Raw genomic sequence first — 22,067 nt, forward strand, 5'->3', positions numbered from 1 at the left:
GACTGAATTTTATGAACATTTTTACAGATTGAAAAATAATCAAATGTATATATTCCTTGAACAATTAAGAAAAGTGTAAAGATTAGTCAAATAGCAGTCAACATTTTGCTTTAATCAATATTTTATGATAAACAATATTTGACTATAAGGAATTGAAATGGTAAACAATTTTTACACTTATTTGCATTTGTTTACTGCATGGTAACAAAATCATATGGTATGCTATAATAATAAAAATAATTTTTGAGAACAAAAAAAAACAAGGTTTGTGTCTTTAAGACTTGCCTTAGTCATGGTGTCTCTTCAATGGAAACTCTAACTAAGATAGGAACCCAAACAGAGCGGGAACCTGGAAGCAGGAGCTGATGCAGGGGCCACAGAGAGATGTTGCATACTGGTTTGCTTGCCATGGCTTACTCAATTAGCTTTCTTATAGAACTCAGGACCACCAGCCCAGTGTTGTCACCACCCACAGAGGGTTGGACCCTCCTCCACTGATCACAAACTGAAAAAATAAAATAAAATAAAATGCCTTACAGATGGATCTCATGGAGGCATTTCCTCAACTGAGGCTTCTTTCTCTCTCATGACTCTAGCTTGTGTCAAATTGACACACATACCAGCCAGTACAGCCAGTGTTATATATAAAACAATATTACTTTAGGTTTGTTCATTCTCAGGCAACTAGTTACTGACCTGGGCTATGTTCATCCTGCATTCAATTCCCCTTATGAACTGGCTAAAGATCGATACGGAAGCTTCAAGATGTCGACCCTTTCGACATCCTTCAACATCCCTTCAGCTGTGATCACCAGTACGTTCAAATTACTTTTGTTGGTGATTCATTTGACAATGTTAGGAGGAATCTGTTGGTGTAAGAGATGTTGGGGTGTCTGAGAAGACATTCAGATGCGAATGACTCATCTGACCTTAAAAATAACAATAGGATGCAGGGTGGTGTACACCTTTAATCCCAGCAGAGGCAGCCGATCTCTGTAAAGTCTAAGCCAGCCTGGTCTACAAAGTGAGGTCTGAAGACATCCAGGACTGTTACACAGAGAAACCCTGTCTGCAGGGGCAAAAAAAAGTAAGTAAATAATCAAAATCAGAAATGTGGGATGGGCCACTAAAAGACCCCCGGAGCGGGGAGACCCTCACTCAAGTCTCGGGATGACGAGACCCCCCCAAGAACTCACACAAGACTGTCCTTGTAATCACATGAGGTTTATCGATAGCAACCAGTGCATTGGGGTCGAGACTCGTATCCCACGCAGGGGCAGTGGAGTTCGACCCTGAGAGGCTGGGAGAAGAGGTATTTAAAGGGAGAAACCACAACCCCAGGGGGCAGGGATGGCGTCATTGGAAAGTGTGTAGAATAACAGTGAAAAATCACAAGGAAAATCTCTCTGTTTTTCAAGCTTGTTTCCTAGGAGAAGCTGTCTCCTGCTTCTCAGATTGTTCTCTAAGATTTATGGTCATCTAGTTTCTGGGAGAAAGCTGTTGAGTCGGCCAATGTAATTACCCATTCTATAGCCCGAGGAGAGGCTTCTTGGAACATACAATTCTGGGGCCTAACCTGTTTTGTTTTGTTTTGTTTTGTTTTGTTTTGTTTTGTTTTGTTTTGTTTTTTTCTTCTGCTCTAAACTTTGTGTCTAGGAGGGCAACTTTAAAACTTCTACCATTCGGGGTTGGGGATTTAGCTCAGTGGTAGAGCGCTTGCCTAGCATGCGCAAGGCCCTGGGTTCGGTCCCCAGCTCCGGAAAAAAAAAGAAAAAAGAAAAAAACTTCTACCATTCACCCCCAGACTGTGTCAGAGGCCCTGTGTCATACTTAGCTAGTGGGCGGGGCCCTGAAAAGAAGTATGTGCCCACACAAAGGAGGAAAATGGAAGCCAGTTCTGGAACAGCAGGACCAGCAGTCCTACTGTTGATCTTAGCGCTGCTCCTGACAGAGTCACAGGGATCCAGGAGCCAGGGTAAGCTCTGGGCAGGATGGGGACCATCCCTTTAAGGAGGGGAGGGGTGAGCCATAAATTATTTCTCTGCCGGTCAAATGAGTCAGATTTAGAGTATATTGGACAAAAGTTATCCCAAGGAACCAAGCCAAGGAGATCACAATGAGGAGGGAGGCACACGAAAGGGGGAAGAAAAAGAGAGAAAGTATACGCATAGAGAGAGGGAGAGAAGAGAGATCAGAGAAGTCTGGATTATAAAGGAAAAAAACCTCTGAGGGGGAGCGGGGGGGGGGGGGACCAGCCCCTGAGCTAGGTAGGGACTGAGGGGGCACCGGGAGACCTAGATCAGATCTGCTTTGGTATGTAAAGTATGCGCCTCAGCCCCTGTAAGGTTGGGTCAGAGCGAATGGGTACAGGAGGGAGAGGCAAAGAATGGAGCCGGAGCCGCGGAAACTGAAACTGGCGAGAGGCTTAGCCAGTTGAGCAGCTTTTGTAAAACATACCTCTGGCTGGCTTAAGTGGGCATGGGGTCACATGGGGAGGCTTTATTGTCAGCTGGAGGGCATAGGACTATTGTGATACCGTGGTATCGTGAAATCAGGAAGCCCCTGCAAGAACGAACTGGAAGCCCTTTGCTAGAGCTCAGTGGGTGGTCTTCTATGGAGAAAGTAGAATGCCTGCAGCTAGCGAAGGTTGCAGAAAATGCCTTATGCGTGGGGGAGTGTGGGGGAAATGGGGCTTTTAGTGTCCCTGCCCTGAAGATACACCCGGGAAGTTGGTGAGTGTCTCCATGGGCAGAGGCCTGGATAGAAAACCGAGTCTCTTAAGCGGTTAAGAGTGGGAGGGGCCAAACTGTGGAGAGTGTCCGGGAGGGTATGCGGAGGGGAACAATCTAGGCAAGTGTGAGAATTTCCCCTCCGGTCCTTGATTCCGGGGATAGTTGTAGAAGATTGTCTTTTAATGTTAGGGATAATTATTTTTATTGTTGTTGTCTCTTATTGTTTGAGGCAAATGGTCTCACTATGTAGCCTTGGCTATCCTGGAACTTGCTGTGTACACCAGGCTGGCCTTGGAGCTCTGCCTGGCTACCTAGAATTAATTTTCTCAATGGGAAATTGTGTGTGTTCTTGTGGGAGGGGGTGTGCGTGTGCAAGTGTGTGTGCATGCATACGTGTGTGTGTGTGTGTGTGTGTGTGTGTGTGTGTGTGTGTGTGTGTGTGTGTATGCAAGGGACAAACAGCAAAGATCTTCTGTTACCCTGAGATAGGGTCTCTGGCTAATGCAGATGCTCATGGTTCCAGCAGACTGACCAGTGAGTTTTTCAGGGCTGCCAATCTCAGCTCCTCAAAGCATTCTTATTCACTAAGCCAGCTCCCTATCATCTGGCTGCTTGCTTTTGACAGATCAATGGCCCAAGATTGGCATGCTTGATTTTTCAAATTCTCTCATATGGTAACAAACCTCACCATTACACAATGACCCCAAAATCGCTTCTATCTAAATTTTCTCTGCTCTACAATTTCAAAGGTCTCATATCGCTAAAGGGTTCTCTTACTTCCCAGACTTAAAACACTTGTAAGACTGTACTCTAAGCTCTATCTCGGAATTTGTAAATCCATTGGATATGATTTTTTAAAAAAAATCTATAAAATCTGTAGCAAAAATTAGGCTTAAAACTTATAGCAAAGGGGACTGGCGAGATGGTCCAGTGGTTAAGAGCACTGACTGCTCTTCCAGAGGTCCTGAGTTCAATTCCCAGCAACCACATGGTGGCTCACAACCATCTGTAATGGGGTCCAATGCCCTCTTCTGGTGGTGTCTAAAGAGAAGGACAGTGCACTCATACACATAAAATAAATAAATCTTTTTTAAAAACTTACAATAGGACTGGAGAGATGGCTCAGCCATTAAAGGCTAGACTCACAACCAAAAATTTTTTAAAAGCTTATAACAAAGGGCTTCACATCAAAATCTATACATGGATAACATTAATTTGCTACAATTCATTATATATGGGATTCAACTCTTATTTAGAATATACTACATATGTAACTTGGATTCAACTCTCGTTTAAAATATAGATTAAAAATAGATATTCTAGAGAGAAGCCATGGCAGGACAATATGACTTAAGTGTAAGAAAGTGTGCAGTGGAGAAGAGAGTACACTCTGCCCACATTTCTGACTCCAAAGGAAAACACCTAACGCCATCTGGGACCCCGGTGCAGGGGGGCTCCCGGAAAAGGCGGCACAGGTCCTCCTGGTTGCAGCCCTCAGGGAGAGCTCAAAAGCAACACCTGAAAGATCCCCGAAGAGAGACCCTTACTCAAGTCTCGGGAAATCGCGGACCCCAGACACAGAGAGACCATTTTGGATGTAATACGCAAAGGTGAGGTTTATTACGGAGATCTATTACGGAGATCTCCAGGCCTACACGTATCCCACGCAGGAGATAGAGGTGTCGACCCCGAGTGGCTGGGAGAAGGGCTTTTTTAAAGGAAGAAGTCACAAGCTCCAGGAGATGGGAGGATGTCAGAAGGAAATACCAAAAATGTCACAAGGGGAAACTCTCAAAGTCACAGGATTGTCCTCATGATAGTGTTTTATGGTCAACTAGTTCCTGGAGCAGGGCTATTGAGGCCGGAGGAAGGTCAGGTCGTCCTCATTGTTCCCAAACTGCTTTGTCCCTTTGGGGTAAATGTTAGAGTTGTTGAAGCTCCTGCACCTGATAAACATCTGGATAGGCTTTGCTCCTGCCCTGGAATTTTTAATTTTTTTATCTGCCTTAAGATACCATCTCTCACACCCACGAGCAAACTTGAGCCTCAGGACCACAGGTAAGACCAACTTTTCTGCTCCAAGCGACCTGCCTGGTGAACTCAGGACACAGACCCACAGGAACAGCTGAAGACCTGTAGACAGGAAACACTACACGCCCAAAAGCAGAACACTCTGTTCCCATAACTGGCTGAAAGAAAACAGGAAAACAGGTCTACAGCACTCCTAACACACAGGCCTATAAGACGGTCTAGCCACTGTCAGAAATAGCAGAACAAAGTAACACCAGAGACAATCTGATGGCGAGAGGCAAGCGCAGGAACCCGAGCAACAGAAACCAAGACTACATGGCATCATCGGAGCCCAATTCTCCCACCAAAGCAGACACTGAATATCCAAACACACCAGAAAAGCAAGATCTAGATTTAAAATCATATTTGATCATGATGCTGGAGGACTTCAAGAAAGACGTGAAGAACTCCCTTAGAGAAACACAGGAAAACATTAATAAACAAGTAGAAGCCTATAGAGAGGAATCACAAAAATCCCTGAAAGAATTCCAGGAAAACACAATCAAACAGTTGAAGGAATTAAAAATGGAAATAGAAGCAATCAAGAAAGAACACATGGAGACAACCCTGGATATAGAAAACCAAAAGAAGAGACAAGGAGCTGTAGATACAAGCATCACCAACAGAATACAAGAGATAGAAGAGAGACTCTCGGGAGCAGAAGATTCCATAGAAATCATCGACACAACTGTCAAAGATAATGTAAAACGGAAAAAGCTACTGGTCCAAAACATACAGGAAATCAGGACTCAATGAGAAGATCAAACCTAAGGATAATAGGTATAGAAGAGAGTGAAGGCTCCCAGCTCAAAGGACCAGTAAATATCTTCAACAAAATCATAGAAGAAAACTTCCCTAACCTAAAGAAAGAGATGCCCATAAGCATACAAGAAGCCTACAGAACTCCAAATCGATTGGACCAGAAAAGAAACTCCTCCAGTCACATAATAGTCAAAACACCAAATGCACAAAATAAAGAAAGAATATTAAAAGCAGTAAGGGAAAAAGGTCAAGTAACATATAAAGGCAGACCTATCAGAATCACACCAGACTTTTCGCCAGAGACTATGAAAGCCAGAAGATCCTGGACAGATGTCATACAGACCCTAAGAGAACAAAAATGCCAGCCCAGGTTACTATAGTAGGATCTGATGGTTTTTTAATTTCCTCTGATTCTGTAGTTTATTCTCCAGGGCCAGCAAAAAAAAAAAAAAAAAAAAAAAAAAAAAAAAAAAAAAAAAAAAGTTTATTCTCTGGGGTTTGTGAAAAGTTGGGAACACAGACACACACACACAGACACAGACACACACAGAGACACACACACACACACACACACACACTGTGTGGGTAAACATACCACTTTAGGCAAAAATTCTCTACAGAAGAAAAAGGTTACCTCATAGCCACAAGCTACGTAGTCTCCAAAAACAATCACACCAAGAATATATTCTTCAAAAACAAATTAAAATCATTATATGAAATAAAGTTACAACAGAATTATCTATAATGTATTCTTTCTTTGAAACTCATACCTCACTAAACATTTCCCATCTATTTCTCCACCAGTTCATTGTAGCCCCAAAGCAATCATTCTTTTGTCATTGATTAACAAAGTTTAAGCAAGCCAGTCTATAGTAGCAAGTGTTTCCTATGCTGAGCTGATGACAGTTTGTATTTACCGAGAAACAGATCATCTCTTACCTCCTACTTTTGAAGTCCTGTTCAGCTGAGCTGGCTAATCAGCTCTTCTCCATTCTGTGGTGGGTAGTTTTAAGCTACTGCCTTTTAAGTTCTGAGCATTTTCTAAGCTCACTCTGGAGCCCCTACCTGACTCCCCTTTTGTGATACACCTGCCTTTGGTAATGAGAGGTGACAAGGCTCACCAGCCCCCTTACAGCTTCTCTGAATCTGTGGATAAAAGATACAACACACTCAGTTTGTTACTTTACAACTTGCCTTCAAGTCACAATGACTAACTCTCTCCCACCCGGAAAAGGGTGCCCTTACCAACTTATTATCTCTGTCTCTCCACTTGCCCGAAACTTCAGTGGCTAGTCCCACCTAGCCCCTGCCAAACATGCCAGCCTATGGCCACCTGCCTGTAGCTCCTTCTGAGACCTCACATGGCAGCTGGCTTTTTTTTCCTCCAAAGCATAACAGAAAGCTCCTCTCTCTCCTTCCTTGCATCTGCCTTTCTCTCCTGGGACCCAGAAGTCCTGCCTGTACCTTCCACCAAGCAATTGGCCCCTGGCTTTCTTTACTGACAAATCAAGAACCAATTGGGGAGCAATACCTTAGCAGCAGAACCACTCCCTTCACTATTCTTGTACTCAGAATTATTCATAACCCTGTCTTTTCCTGGTGTCCACTGAAACCTGTGACCACATCCCTAAATCACAAGATCCAGAACTCAGACACAATGCAAATGAAAGACACACACCCATTAGCTTATTTTCAACCTGCCTTCTTGGCTCAATTGCTGGGCGCTTCTAATCTCCCACTGTTAGCATTGCCCCTCCAAATACTCTTAGCTCAACGCCCTAAATCTGCCCTCAGCTTTAGTTTCTACTCCAGCCCAGTTGGGGACGTGACTGATGACCACTCCACCGTGGATCTCACATGGCTGGTGGCCTTTTCTCCCTCTAAAGCACGGTAAAAATCTCTTCTTCCCCTGCATCTCCTAGCCTACTCTAGTGGGAACCTGGAAGTCTGGCCTCTTTCCTTCCGCCCAACGATTTGCCCCTGGCATCTTTACTGATAGATCAAAAACCAACTGGGTGGGCTGGAGAGATGGCTCAGCGGATAAGAGCACTGGCTGTTCTTCCAGAGGACCTGAGTTCAAATCCCAGCAACCACATGGTGGCTCACGACCATCTGTAATGAGATCTGATGCCCTCTTCTGGTGTGTCTGAAGACAGCTACAGTGTACTTATATGTAATAAATAAATAAATCTTAAATAAAAACAAACAATTGGATAAAAGGACTTAGCATCACAATCAGCCCCTACAGGAAACAAAACAATTAGCCCTATAATAATTCCTAAATTTAAAAGGAAACTCCATAAGGAACTTTTTAAACAAATGTTCTAACTGAATTAGAAAAGTAGGGGTTGGGGATTTAGCTCAGTGGCAGAGCGCTTGCCCAGAAAGCGCAAGGCCCTGGGTTCGGTCCCCAGCTCCGAAAAAAAGGAAAAAGAAGAAGAAGAAAAAAAAAGAAAAGTAACTAGCCACTTCTTCTGCAGCCTAGAATGAGTAACCTGAGAATGCAGAGTTTCCAAACAGCTCTCAGATGTGCATGGACTTGATCTCGGGACCTCTCTGACCTATTACAGGACAGAGGAATAACACAAATCCATTTATAATTGGCATGGCACAGGGTGGTTAAGTGTGCCTTAATATTCAGAATCTGAGTCTCCATGTAAACAATGGCTTCCTGTAAAACATTAGTTCTGTCTGTCAAACCTGTATGGATCTTTTTCTGTGGGATCAGTGCTAAGAAAATATGTTGAGATAATTTATATGGTGAACAGTGTGCACCTGTCGTACCAAAGCGACAACCGGGGCTTACGTAGATCCCAGCGCCTAGAATGAGTGCAGCAATAAATCTCTTTGACCTCGAGAGAGCATTAGCAACCCATTCCAGTGCATCCATAGCAGAACTCTCCTACCAAGACTGTGAAAGATTAACAGGCAGCAAAACATAAGGTGGCTGACATACAATGAGGAAAACCTTAGGGCTCACGGTGGAATGTATGCAGCTGGTCATATAGCATTTTTCACAGGAAACGTTATATGCATATGCTCGTTTTTAGTAATGTTTCTATCCTCTGGGTACAGAATAGCAAATGGTGACGTAACATAGGACTGGCGTCCATCCGGTGCATCAGGAGCCACGTCCTCAAGTAATGATGGCTGAGGTGGGCATGATGAAAGTGGCAGGGGGGGAAGTCTCTGCCTCCAAGTTGTAGGCACAGTTCCTAGAAGTAATGGCTATTGTGGGGACGCACGCACAAACTAAGGCTGGCAATGCCCCTGCGTTCGTCTCCAGTAAGATGAGGCAACTCTGCATACTGTAATTTAAAGCACATTGCAGGTATGCTGCACAATCCTACAGGACAAGCAGTTGTAGGAAAATGTAATCCCACCTTAAAAGAAATGCTTATAAAACGAAAGGAAAGAATAAAGAGTCCCAGGGATAGATTAAATGGTACTCTGTTAACTTTCTGAACCTTAATAAGAAAGGAACGACAGCAGCTGAGAGACACTGGGTTATGGAAAAAACTGTGTAGGGCTGGAGAGATGACTCAGTGGTTAAGAGCACTGGCTGCTCCTCCAGAGGTCCTGAGTTCAATTCCCAGCAACCACATGGTGGCTCACAACCATCTATCATGGGATCCGATGCCCTCTTCTGCTGTGTCTGAAGACAGTGACAATGTACTCAAATACATAAAATAAATCTTAAAAAAGGAAGAAAAACTGTGTAATTAAATCAGCATATATTATAAGGATATATCAACATCAGAATGGAAGCCAGCAAAAGTTTTACATTGGGAATGCAGATTTGTTTCTATTTCCACAGGAAATGAAAACCTGTGGATACACCAAAACTGATAAAAATTAGAACTGAGCAGGAGAGATCTCCTGAAAACCTTGGGCACTGACACAAAAGCCTTTATTTCATTGAAAATGTCTTTGTTTATAATTTCCTGATACACTCAGCACAATTAATGGCTTAAAACAGAAGCAAGGGGAATGTGGTGATATTTTTGAAAATTCTGGAAGTTTTGTTTCTTTTTTCTTTTTTAAAAAAAAACCACAGAAACATTGCATGCTTTCGTTTTAATCCAGGAGTAGGAATGTGAAGCTGCTTCAGGCTGTTTGCCGCAGCTGACCATGATTCGCCTCCTGCTCGGCAGAGGTGTGGTTTTGCCAGCTGCAGATGCTTGGAATTCTGGGAGCTTTTGAGAGGGTACATAAATGGGAGGTGCCCGGGGAGGGAGCTGGAGTTGGCTGTAGTTTGTAGTTTGTGAGTAACTATGATCACAGAAGAAACAAAAGGAAACAAACTACATTCAGGGACTTTCCTCCCTCCCCTCTAACCTTGTTCTCTCCTACCTAGCTTTAGGAGGCAAAACCTGGGGATAAAAGGTGGGGAAAAGAAGAACCCACAAAGTAGCCCAGAGCAGCTACATTGAGTCATACAAGAACTGTGAAATTCTATCCTGGCACACAATAAAAAAAGATCAGGAAAGTTCCTAGTCTACCTATGGATTGCACTTGTGGTTTAAAGTTTTATTTTAAAGCTCAAGCATCTTCGATTAAATCGTGGATTCACACTTTTAAGCCTCAAACAGGGATAAACCTGTAAGATCCTCATCTTCAAAAAACTACTCACAACTGGGCAGTCAGCGGTGCACATTTTTTTAAACCCCAGCACTCGGGAGGCAGAGGCAGGCAGATCTATTTGTGAGTTTGAGGCTAGCCTGGTCTACAGAGTGAGTCCAGGACAGGCAGGACTGCCGCAGACCACCCAGGGGAGTGTGTCAGCAGAGGGACCAAGGCTTGGATTTCAGGTAGAGAACAGATTCAGCGTGACAGACAGACACAAACTCGAGGTGTGTGCTGCTGCAAAAAGCTTTACTTCTTGGCATAGATTTAAGCAGTTAGAACAGGTCCATCATAATCGGCAGTCATCCAGCTCTTATTCGTTACCCCACCAAATGTCCCTTGCAAGGAGGAAAGCTGAACATACAGTCTAGGAAACAGTTCTCAGCCGCAGACAATAGTTTAGAAAACTGCAGTTATACTGCCAGACTTGTGGGCACCGGGTATGCATTCATCATTTACCTTTGTGGGGTTTTTTGTTTTGTTTTGTTTTTTTAAAGATTTATTTATTTCATGTATACGAGTGCACTGTAGCTGTCTTCAGACACACCAGAAGAGGGCATCAGATCCCATTACAGATGGTTGTGAGCCACCATGTGGTTGCTGGGATTTGAACTCAGGACCTCTGGAAGAGCAGTCAGTGCTCTTAACCACTGAGCCATCTCCCTAGCCCCTTACCTTTGTTTTAATAAAATTTAAACTCTATATTTATGGCCCCTCAGATTAATAAGGAAACTTTTATAACCATAGTTAACTCTTGATAAGTTTGTTCAACTTGTTGGAACTTGTCTATGATCTTTCTAAAAAAAATCGTTACTATTTTGAATCATGCTAAACAAAACTTTTTCAAAACGGGATTAAGGCTTTTCTGGAACAGTCATGTTGTTAGTAACTGCAATTACTCTCTCTCCTATTTACTGGGAGCTAATGGGTGCAGCAATTGAATTCATCGCAGCCATTGAGTTTATCAGGATCATGATGGTGTGAGACGTTTCCGTCTCTGAAATTTTAGCTCCTGAGACATCTAAAGGTACATGACCATCTTCCCACACTGCTATGTTCTTAAAATCAGATATTGTTGACAGGCTTAAAGTTGCTAAGATCACCAAGGCTAGAACACAGAAGGCACCTCCACCGCAAGCATAGACCCCAGTCATCATCTATTTATAGGGAGACGGCCAGGGCCTTCCAGGAGGCCGAGCCATTCCAGGCACAGGCCTCTGTTCTGGATAGAAACGAAGCACAAGAGCTTCGTGTCAGACAGACTCCACTGGAGTGGGTGTGGCACAGGACTACACATAGAAACCTTAACTAAAAAAAACAACCAAAAATGCTACTGTCTTGTAAACTGCTGTGTAATTCACGTAGTGGCAAGCTTTGTTTAGCCTCCTGTATATGTTTTCAAGGCTAAGCCTAAAGCAAGTAACTAAAACACAGTTTGTTTGGCTCACACATACTTAATAGATAATGGTCCTCAAACTCGTCAGCCATCTGCTGACTATGGCACTTAAAATGCTTAATAAAAAAGCTTCCCGGGCTGGAGAGACAGCTCAGCGGTTAAGAGCACTGACTGCTCTTCCAAAGGTCCTGAGTTCAATTCCCAGCAACCACATGGTGGCTCACTACCATCTGTAAAGAGATCCGATGCCCTCTTCTGGTGTGTCTGAAGACAGCTACAGTGTACTTATATATAATAAATGAATAAATCTTTAAAAAAAAAAAAAAAGGTTTCCCATGCCATGCAGCCGTGACTTTAATTCAAGCCAGATTAGAATGTATAAAGACGGGCTTATTGGGAAGCAGCTCTCAGGCAGGTCCTAAGCAACAAGACCAGAGAAGTCACCATGAAGAAGGAAACAGAGGGGAGGAGGAGGAGAAAGAGAGAAAGAGTGTGCCCACACAGGGAGAAAGAAAAATGCAGAGAGGGAGAGAGAAGAAAAAAGGAAGGAAAGGCCACATAGTTTATGTAGGGCAGAGCCGCTTGGGGGAGGGGGAGCCTGTATGCCAGGCTAGGAACTGAGGGATGCCGGGGAACTTGGAGGCCAGGTCCACTCTGTGACGTTAAATAAAAATGCACCTGAGCGGTTTGCTCCAGATCTGAATTCCAACGCCTAGAACAACTATCCAGGTAGGGGGTGAATCTCTGTCATTGAAAGTGATAAGTAGACCATTTAGATTATACTTTCTGCTGTAGTTTATCCTTCTCAGACCCCTGATGGTATTGACTGTGTCAGTTTAACAATAGCAAAACAAACAAACAACAGCTCCTTCCCCAGGGCGACAGCTACCTTGGCAGTTCATTTGATCAGGCCTCCCTGTCCTGGAGTTCTGCTAAAAACACAAGCAGTCTCCCTCACTACCAAGCTCTGAAAGGACCTAAACTCGCAGATGGTTTTAACCCAAAATCATTTCCAGGTTCCCAAGCTTTTACTATAAGTCAAAGGCACGGGGCGGCAGTTCTTTCTACAATGTAGATGTCAGTATAGAGTACAAAGAGTGGTGATATTAGCACATCTAAAACTTATATCTCTTTTTGTAAACAATCCTTTTAAGTCAACTGGGATCCTCCTCTCACAGGTCAAACCTTCTCCAGGCAACCACCAGTCTAAGTTTCCCCACTTACTGCCTATTCTCAAGAATGGGATCCCACTCTTTTCCCTGGTTTTGAGACTTCTCTCCCACACTACTAGGACCGTGGGCCTGGAAGTTTCAAGTGTTCGCACAAGCTAAAAATGTTTGCTAACTCTAACTTCACCTCTGTCCCTAGTCTATCTGTATTGGAAGATTTCAATCCCACTGCGGACTGCTCCAGCAACTCATCAGCTCCAGGAGCCCTCAGAATCTGCATCCCAGATGGCTCCAAAGTGGCTCGAGCAGGCGCACAGGCGAGGGGGAGGGGAGGGGGACCCGCCCCTGCTCCCTGGTGATCATGCTCACAAACTGCTTCAAAGCCGCCTGCACTTCCTGGCTCTAGATGGTCCCTGGGAGCTAGACAGCAAGAGTGAAGTGGCCAGATCTCCCCTCTTCCTCTCATTCTTCCTCCCTGCTCCCTCTTCCTCCCCCTCCCCTCCCCTCTCCCTCTCACTCACCCTCTCCCTCCCTGTCCCCTCTCACTCTCACTCTTCCTCTCACCTCTCACTCTTCCTCTCACCTCTCACTCTTCCTCTCACCTCTCCCTCTTCCTCCACCTTCCCTCTCCCTCTCCCTCTCCCTCACCCTTCCCCCTCCCTCTCCCTCACCCTTCCCCCTCCCTCTCCCTCTCCCTCTCCCCCCTCTCTCCCTCACCCTTCCCTCTCTCTCACTCTTCCTCTTACCTTCCATCTCTCTCTCCCTCTCCCCCTCCCCCTCCCGCTCCCTCTCCCTCTCCCTCACCCTTCCCTCTTCCTTACCCTTCCCTCTCCCCCTCCCCCCTCCCTCTCCCTCACCCTTCCCTCTCCCTCTCACTCTTCCTCTCACCTTTCCTCTCTCTCTCCCTCTCCCCCTCCCCCTCCTTCTCCCTCTCCCTCACCCTTCCCTCTCTCTCCCCTTCCCTCCTCCCCCTCCCCCTCCCTCTCTCTCCTAGTCTTGGCCAGCATTCCAGCTTCCTTGGGACACATAGGTCATGACATTGGGAACAATAATGTCCCAGAGTCAGTGAAAGATGATTATGTTGCCTCGTCATTTATTATCAATGAAAAGGCTAAGCTGGTATGTAGCAGAATTTTAGCAGAGCCATTGTATCTGGCATGAATTCTGGACTGATGGCACCTAGGCTTTGAAGTAAGTAGCCTTTTGTAAATAGTGGTTGTTATCTGAGATTTATGGAGTTGCTCTTCCCAAGGATGCACAAAGCAATTGCATAACTTAGCCCCAGACATACCTTGCAAACCAGGAAGTCTAGGGATGAGAAGTGCTTGGTCAAGGTTTGATAAAAGTGCCCTTTGGGTAACAATAAAGAGCTTCTGAAAATCCCCTGGCTGTCCAGTCCTTCAGCGGCTGAGCCAGCCGGCTGCTGAAAAGGCCAAACTCACTCTGCAGTGTCCCGCTTTCTCAGAATTCTAAAGTAACCGGCTGAGGTGACATTTAACATATCAAACTGGGCCTGGCCATTGGGTTCTCCCAGCATCCCTCAGTCCTGACCTGTTACAGGGTCCTCCTTGCTGGTATATCCCACCCCATACCCTGAACTCTGCAACCCAGGAGCGGGGCTGCCCTTCCCCCATCAACTCTTCCATATCCAGCCATTTTGGTTATGTGGTTTGTTTTTTGTTTTTTTGGTTTTTGGTTTTTGGTTTTTGGTTTGTTTGTTTGTTTTTACTTTTTATCATTTTGGCCTCTTGGCCTCCTGGCTCTTCTCTCTCCCCCTCTCTTCACATGGCTCAGGGTCAGACTAGCACAGATGTCCCTGCCTCCAGCTGTGCCCTCCCTCAAATCTACAATAAACCTTCTCCTCCTCCACCATACCTAGAACTGCCTCCTCCTCCTCCTCCTCCACTTCCTCCTCCTCGTTTTCTTTCCATTCATGGAAGAAATAATCCACCCACATTTTATTTAATAGCACAATAATTTCCGTAGGTTCTTTGCCAGTAACTTCTTTAGAGCATGTCCTTCCCATCACTATTACGTCATAATCCTTTTGTAAATGAGGAGGTACAGATAGTTGCAGAGAATTATGACAGGCATAACCTTCTATTATACCATTACCTTGCCGATATGCAATCCCAGTCGGCAGTGAGGAGGAGGAAGGATAAGGGATAAGGTGTCGCACGCCCAGTTGACATGGCCCAAATTTTCAAATTTTGCTATTTTAGTTTCTCGACCATGAGAGTTAAGCATTTATGTATTGATTAGAGGAGCAGGAGAGGAGAGCGTCATCACAGTACCCCAGGAAATTTAATCAGCGCTGTTAGCACTTCCTCTAGGCTCTGCCCAACAGTTACCTAGCAACAGCCAGGCAGCACCTGGTTCACATATAAAAGGACCCTGCCTGTCCTCTTTCTTCTCTCTCCCTCTCTCTAGCTCTCTCTCCCTTTCCTTCTCTCTCTCTCCTCTCTTTCTTTCTCTCCTTGTCCTCTCTCTCCCCCCACCTGTTTCCGGCTGGCCTCTCCTCTTCTTTCTCTCTCTTCTCTTTCTGTCCTTCTCTGTCTCCTTTCTCTCTCTGCTGTTACTCCCTTCCCCAAGCCCATTTCCCATGTCCCAAATAAACTTCATTTTTCATATGCCTGATACCTGGGGGGGGGAAGGGAGGCACCTCAGCATGGGCCCCCTAAAGCTCCCCTCCCCCACATTACAAAATATACCAACTCTATATACTTGTGTCCTACTTGCAATTGTTCCTGTACTAGAAGTTGGGCCTGTTTTAATTTTTCCCCACGAAGGGACCATGGGTCAATTTATATTGAGTTACTCCCACTTTGAAGGAAAGCAAGCAAACAGAAAGAAAAAAGAAAAAGCTCTAAGGCAGCTGAGCCCCAGCCCATGCTGCCAGAGCTTGGCCCATCCGCCATTCCTCAGAACTCAGGTGTAGCTTGAGATACAGCTCTCTGCATTCAGTAAACCCCAGGCTAGGGGGGCATTAGCAGTTAGAGGGCTCTGAGACCCAGAGCTTTGGAATCTATTCCTCCGACCCCGTAAGACCTGCTGAAATGTGTTCAACAGAAAATTCTCCCCCACCCCACTCTGTTTCTCTCTTTTGTTCCTTGCTTTTGTTTGTTTGTTTTGTTTTATTGAACAGGGTTTCTCCGTGCAGCCCTGGCTGTCCTAGAACTCACTCTGTAGACCAGACTAGCCTCAAACTCAGAGATCTCCCTACCTCTGTCTCCCACGTGCCAGGATTTAAGGCGTGCACCATCATCCCCAGCCCAAGCAGAACACTATTGTATTCCAGCTTGCAAAATAACTGGCAGGGATTTTATTACCTCCCCACCACCACCACCACCCCGCCTTGGATGGGCTCTGATTCCATTAACTGCTATGAGTTTCAGATTATCAGCATTTATGGTTCTTGGCTTAGGAACAAAGTTGCAGGGCCACAGCTCTGAGTATTTTGCTTCTTCGGATGTTAGCACACATCTCAGTAATCACATGAAATGCACGGTCTCAAAAGACTGAGAAGAGCCCATGTTTGTTTCCATGTCCTCATGCTCTCCAGCCCTTGGGTAAGGGGCCTGAATTTCCTCATCTCCTGCTCACAATACTTCTCCCCTTCTCTCTTTCATGCTATAACAAAGCACCCCACATTCACACCCACAGCCGTACAGTTCTCTGAGTTCAGCCCCAAGGCAGAAGCAGTTAACTGCGGAAATTATCAACCGGTCAACTATGTCACCTGTCTCCTCCTCCCTCAGGAACCCACACTCTGCGCTATGATGTCACAGCCTGTTTTCTGGAGGGCTCTGAGCAGACCAGGCTCCTGGTCCTAATATACGTAGACGATGAGCTCTTCCTGAGGTACAATGGAGACAGGAGGAGTGCAAAGCCCTGGGCATGCTGGATTAAGGGCCATGGGGGAGATGAGACGTGTACAAGAGAGGCTGAGAATCTGCCGAAGGAGGAGGAGAGACTCAGGGAGATGATGGCTGATATGATAAACCAGAAGGGCCATGACAAAGGTGAGTGTTGAGAACCAGAGCTACACAGGTCCCATCTGTGATCACTAAGCCATGATTCTGGGAAGGGCACGGCCAGACTGACTTGAATAAAGCACTAACACTTTCCATGGGGCAGAGCACTGGATAGTCCCTTCTAGGCTGGAGTCTCAGGGAGCTGGGGTCCAGGGACAAGAAGGTGACAAGTCCCTGCCTGGGTGTGCCAGGCCCATACACTCTTCAGGCAACCCTGGACTGTGAGCTTCAAAGAAACGGAAGCACTAGAGGCTTCTGGCACCTGGGCTACGAAGGGCGGAACCTCCTCACCTTCGACCAGAAGACTCTCACATGGACAATGGATGTGCCCTTCACCCAGCAGAAGAAGACGTTCTAGGAGCCACGTGCACCCAAAGCTGACCTAGTTAAGACGTTCTTGGATGAGACATGTCCTGCTCGGCTCCAGAGACACCTGGCTTCCTTGAGTAATGTTCTGCCGGATACAGGTACTGACACGGGGCTCCCTCCCTCCATTAGCCTCTTTCTCAGGGATGTTCTGAACCCAGAAGGAGACACAGTTAGTTATGAACAATTGGGCTTGGGTGGTAAGATGTTTTCTCAGAGTTAAGACAAGACAGAAGGATCCGGTTGTGGACCTGGACTACAGATTCAAATGCAAGCTACCCATGTTCCATAGCCAGGGTCCTTTACCTGAAGCTCAGCTCGTTCGTTTGTTTGTTTGTTTGTTTGTTTAAGATTTATTTATTTTATGTATATGAGTATTCTGTCTTCATGCACACCAGAAGAGGGCATCAGATACCATTGTAGATAGCCAAGAGCCACCATGTGGTTGCTGGGAATTAAACTCAGACCTCTGGAAGAGCAGCCAGTGCTCTTAACCACTGAGCCATCTCTCCAGCCCCTCTGCTTTGTTCGAGAAAGGTTAAGCTTTCCGTTTTTGATACAAGGCTGGCTTGGAACTCAAGATCCCACATTCACCTCTTGAATGCTTGGATCCCAGGTATGCACAGCTCTACAAGGCCCTGTTAGGGTGATAGTCAAAGTTGCTCCTTGGCTAAGTCTCATGATTTCAAAAAACAAAAAAAACAAAAAACAAAAAAAAAACCAAACAAACAAAAAAACAAAAACAAAAAAACAAAAACAAACAAACAAAAAAAAAACAACAACAAAAAAAAGAAGAAGAAGAAAGAAAGAAATCCCCCTTGAAATGGGGATAGGGTAGGCAGTGAAGATGCTGGGAACCGGTCAAAAGTCCTCATGAGCAAGGTCAAGGGTCAAGCCAAGAGGCAAAGAATTAGAGCCGCAGTCCGGCAGCACCTCTCTGTCTCCTGGAGTGCATGACACAAGCTTTGGGGGTACGAAGTCAGATTGTCAGCCATCTGTTGACTAGAGAAGCCCACTGTCCCTACCAAGCCATCCCTGGAAGGTTGATCTTCTGGCCTCTAGCCGTCCCCTGGCAGATAGGGGCCTGATAACTCCATGTTATCAGGCATCACTGGGACTGCGTGCTGTACTCCCCAGTCCTCTCACCACTGGCACATCGTCTGGGGGGGGGGCACAGGCACACGGCGTGGTTGTGTAGTTGTGTAGTTTCTGCCCTCCACACCCTACCTTTCACCAGCTCTTTCTCCTCTTCTCCCAGGTTCCCCAGTGGTGATTGTGACCTGCAGGAATTATCCCGTGGGCAGGATCACGCTGACATGCCGGGCTTTTAATCTGAGTTCCCGTGTGGCCACCCTGCTCTGGCTTCGGGACGGGAAGCCGGTACAGCAGGATGTCTTTGGGCCTGGGACCATCCTGCCCAGTGGGGACGGGACCTACCAGACCTGGGTGTCCATTCGGGTTCTTCCTGGACAGGAACCACAGTTCGCCTGCAACCTGAGGCATAGCAACCGCACCATCATGCAGACCGCTGTCTCTGGCGAGAGCATGGGATGGCCATCTGCCTCATGGGCTACGAGGCAAGAGGCGGAAGGACCCCATAGGACACACAATGACCACGTGGTTGATGGCGGACTGGTTACGGGGAATGCTAATAAGGACAGTCCAGATGCTTCCAGCTGTGCTACAGCCTCAGCCATATCTGCGTTCCCCGTTGTCGTGTTGTCTGTGGCACTGCCCAGAGCCAACTGAATCCAGAGCCTAAAGGATAAGAAGCTTCCAGGTAAGGAACTCCTGCTGGGGGGATCTGGTTTTCCTTCTAGCCCGGGGCCTGGAGACAGAGCTTTTATGTTTTTTTGTTTTGTTTTGTTTTGTTTTTGTTTTTGTTTTTGTTTTTGTTTTTGTCTTTCCCTTCTTTTCTTTGCTGCTGCAGTTAGGAGGGACAGGACGTGAGTGATGCTCTTCCTGCATCAGTCACATCCTGGAGGCCGCTGAGAGGCCAGGCCAGGCAGAAGAAGGGTGGTGTCGATCAGAACCAAACAACCCAGCTCTCACAACACAGGGAACTGAACGTGGTTATCCCGTGGCTAAATATGCCTGACTAAGACCTGGAAACTCGGATTTAAATTTCCGCTAATACCATGTTCCAGTGCGGCAACCAACTGGCGAAGTGTTTATTGTAGTAGGGCAGAGAAAGTCATCAATCAAGATAATTCTCAAATACATTAGTGGAAACATCAGGTAGACGGGTTCCAGCAGAGAGGGGAAGGAACTCACGCCATCCTTACCTTTCCCGATGGTGGAAGCTACGCGTCCCTTGATACATTTTAAAGGTTTCAGCGACTTGTCACAAGGATAGCAGGTCACTCTCAGAAATGGACAAAAAGGGTTATTGGGGAATCTAAAGATAGCCTCAAGATAATTTTCAATATTCTAAATATTGACAAGGGAGTTCACCTCAGTCCATTGGAACTCAACATGGCTACATCTGTGTGTGTGTGTGTGTGTGTGTGTGTGTGTGTGTGTGTGTGTGTGTGTGTGTGTGTTGTGTGGTATATGTGCTGTGTTTGTCTCTGTCTGGTATGTGTGTGTTGTCTGTTTCTCTCTGTGTAGTATGTGTGTGTGTGTGTGTGTGTGTGTGTGTGTGCGTGTGTGGTATATGTGCTGTGTCTGTCTGTCTCTGTCTGGTATGTGTGTGTGTCGTCTGTTTCTCTCTGTGTCTCTGTGTAGTGTGTGTGTGTGTGTGTGTGTGTGTGTGTGTGTGTGTGTGTGTGTGTTATATTGTGGGGCAGTAGACTGTGCCAGGAGACTTGGTAAGGTTGAGTGGGTTCAGAATCCCTGGAACCCTCAGGCCTGGGGACGGTAGGCGGTTCACATACTGCTGACAGGATCCCTGTCACAGACCATGGCACCCTATGAAGAGGACCATGACAATTAGTCATGTAGGGGTAACACCCGAAGCCCCTCCACATGCAGATGAGGCAATCCTAACATCTCAGATCAAGCCAATGGAAAGCATCTGCTCTTAGACCCCCGATCCCACCCCAACATGTGTAGAAGACCCTGTATATACGACTGTGCACTTTCAGTTTGGCAGAATGTTGGAGTGACCTGCGACACTAAAAAGAAAGCACCTGTGTGAGGAGTCCTCCATGGGTAAGTCCCTTCTATATCAGTGATTCTCAACCTGTGGTCTGCGAACGTCAGAAAACACATATGCCTGATAGTCTTAGGGGCTGAGATAACTCCCCAAACCGAAATTTCAGTGAGAATTAGCAGTGAGAATGAGCTTACGGTTGGGGGTTCCTAAGACCATCAGGAATATGTGTGCTTCCTCACGGTTGAGACCCACTGGTTGAGAACCCTATTCTATGCCATCTGACACTGTTTGTGGTGGGATCCTCTCTGGGAGGCAGAGAAGTACCTGGTGAGGAACACAAACTCCTGACCGTGGTGACAGCAGGATATGGCACTCCTGGAAACTTTTTGGTGCCTGGTTTTTGGTTCCCTGTGTTTTGTTCTGTGTGTTTTTCTCTGCCTGCCTGGTTCCTAGATGTTTAAGGACTGTGAGGGAACTCAGCCAGCCCAGCTAAATGAGTGCATGAAAGTCGTCACCGCATGTCTTGCTTTTGACCACGGCTTTGGTTTTTGCTGACTTTATCTTTTGGATATTTTGTGCTCTGTGGTTTCATTTGCACGCACGCATGCACGCACAGCCACTGCTCTCCTACCACCAGCATCCCAGCATCAACAGGAAGACAGGCAAAGAACCCTTTGTTTTCCCTTCCTGAGTCTGCTGCTAGGTGCTGGCTTTGCAGGGGCACGCCTTGCCAGGGCAGGCAGACAGACAGGAAGGGCCAGAAGAGCTAGGCTGGCAGGGAGATGAGCAGGCAGCAGAGGCTGGCCTCTAGAATCCACTCCACCACTTGTGGTTCCCCTACAAACTCCCAGAGAGTGGAGCCTCTACTGCCCTGTTTTCTCATCCAAGAAAAACAATGGCCCAAAAGAGATGGGGAAGCAAATTGGGAAAATGAAGAGGCCTGCTTTGGTCACGTACAATGACTGTTCTCTCTGTTCTCAGGTGCTCTGCTCCAATCCCAGCCACTAAATTCAATTTAAAAGGAATTTAATATGAATAAGAAGTTTTGTCTTAAGCTGTTCAGAAAAGCTGGGTCTAGAGTTGTTACTGCTCCTGCTTCACTAGACTCAAGCATGATTACTTAAATTTTTCCTGTCTGTCCTATATAGATGAGCCTCCTGATTTCATGACAAAAAAGAAATCAGGGGGCTGGAGAAATGGCTCAGTGGTTAAGAGCACTGACTGCTCTTCCAAAAGTCCTGAGTTCAATTCCCAGCAACCACATGGTGGCTCACAACCATCTGTAATGGAATCCATGCCCTCTTCTGGTGTGTCTGAAGGCAGTGGCAGTGCGGTCATATACATAAAATAAATAAATAAATCTTAAAAACAAAGAGGGTTGGGGATTTAGCTCAGCGGTAGAGTGCTTGCCTAGCAAGCGCAAGGCCCTGGGTTCGGTCCTCAGCTCCGGAAAAAAAAAGAAAAGAAAAGAAAACAGCTTAAAAAATTACAACACATGGGGTAATAACTAAAAATCTATACATGAATATTTTTAATTTACAAGAGACTGTATAGATAACCTAGATACAAGAGACTGTATAGATAACTTGGATAATGGTCAGTAACTATTTGTGAGGGGTACAGGAAGGCAGGTATGTTAGGGGGTGGTAATTCACACCTTTAATCCCAGCACTAGGGCAGCAGAAGCAGGTGGAAGTGAATTTGAGGCCCACCTGGTCTTCAGAGTGGAGAGCCAGGGCTGTCACACAGAGAAATCCTCTCAGAAAAAAAAGAAAAGAAAAGGAAGAGAGAGGGGTTGGGGATTTAGCTCAGTGG

The 22,067-nt window shown here is 46.0% G+C and overlaps 1 protein-coding gene across 1 annotated transcript; it reads left to right on the plus strand.

The window, feature by feature from the left end:
- The first annotated feature begins 1,857 nt into the window (after positions 1-1,857).
- Positions 1,858-19,107, plus strand: Micb (MHC class I polypeptide-related sequence B). Its single transcript, NM_001017468.2, is given in 5 exon segments — positions 1,858-1,975; positions 16,514-16,777; positions 16,981-17,256; positions 18,414-18,935; positions 19,086-19,107. Coding segments are annotated over 4 exon segments (1,122 nt in total). The 5' UTR covers positions 1,858-1,884; the 3' UTR covers positions 18,905-18,935; positions 19,086-19,107.
- Positions 19,108-22,067: the final 2,960 nt, after the last annotated feature.

The sequence above is a fragment of the Rattus norvegicus genome, chromosome 1 (genome assembly GCF_036323735.1).
Source record: "Rattus norvegicus strain BN/NHsdMcwi chromosome 1, GRCr8, whole genome shotgun sequence".
Classification (NCBI taxonomy): domain Eukaryota; kingdom Metazoa; phylum Chordata; class Mammalia; order Rodentia; family Muridae; genus Rattus; species Rattus norvegicus.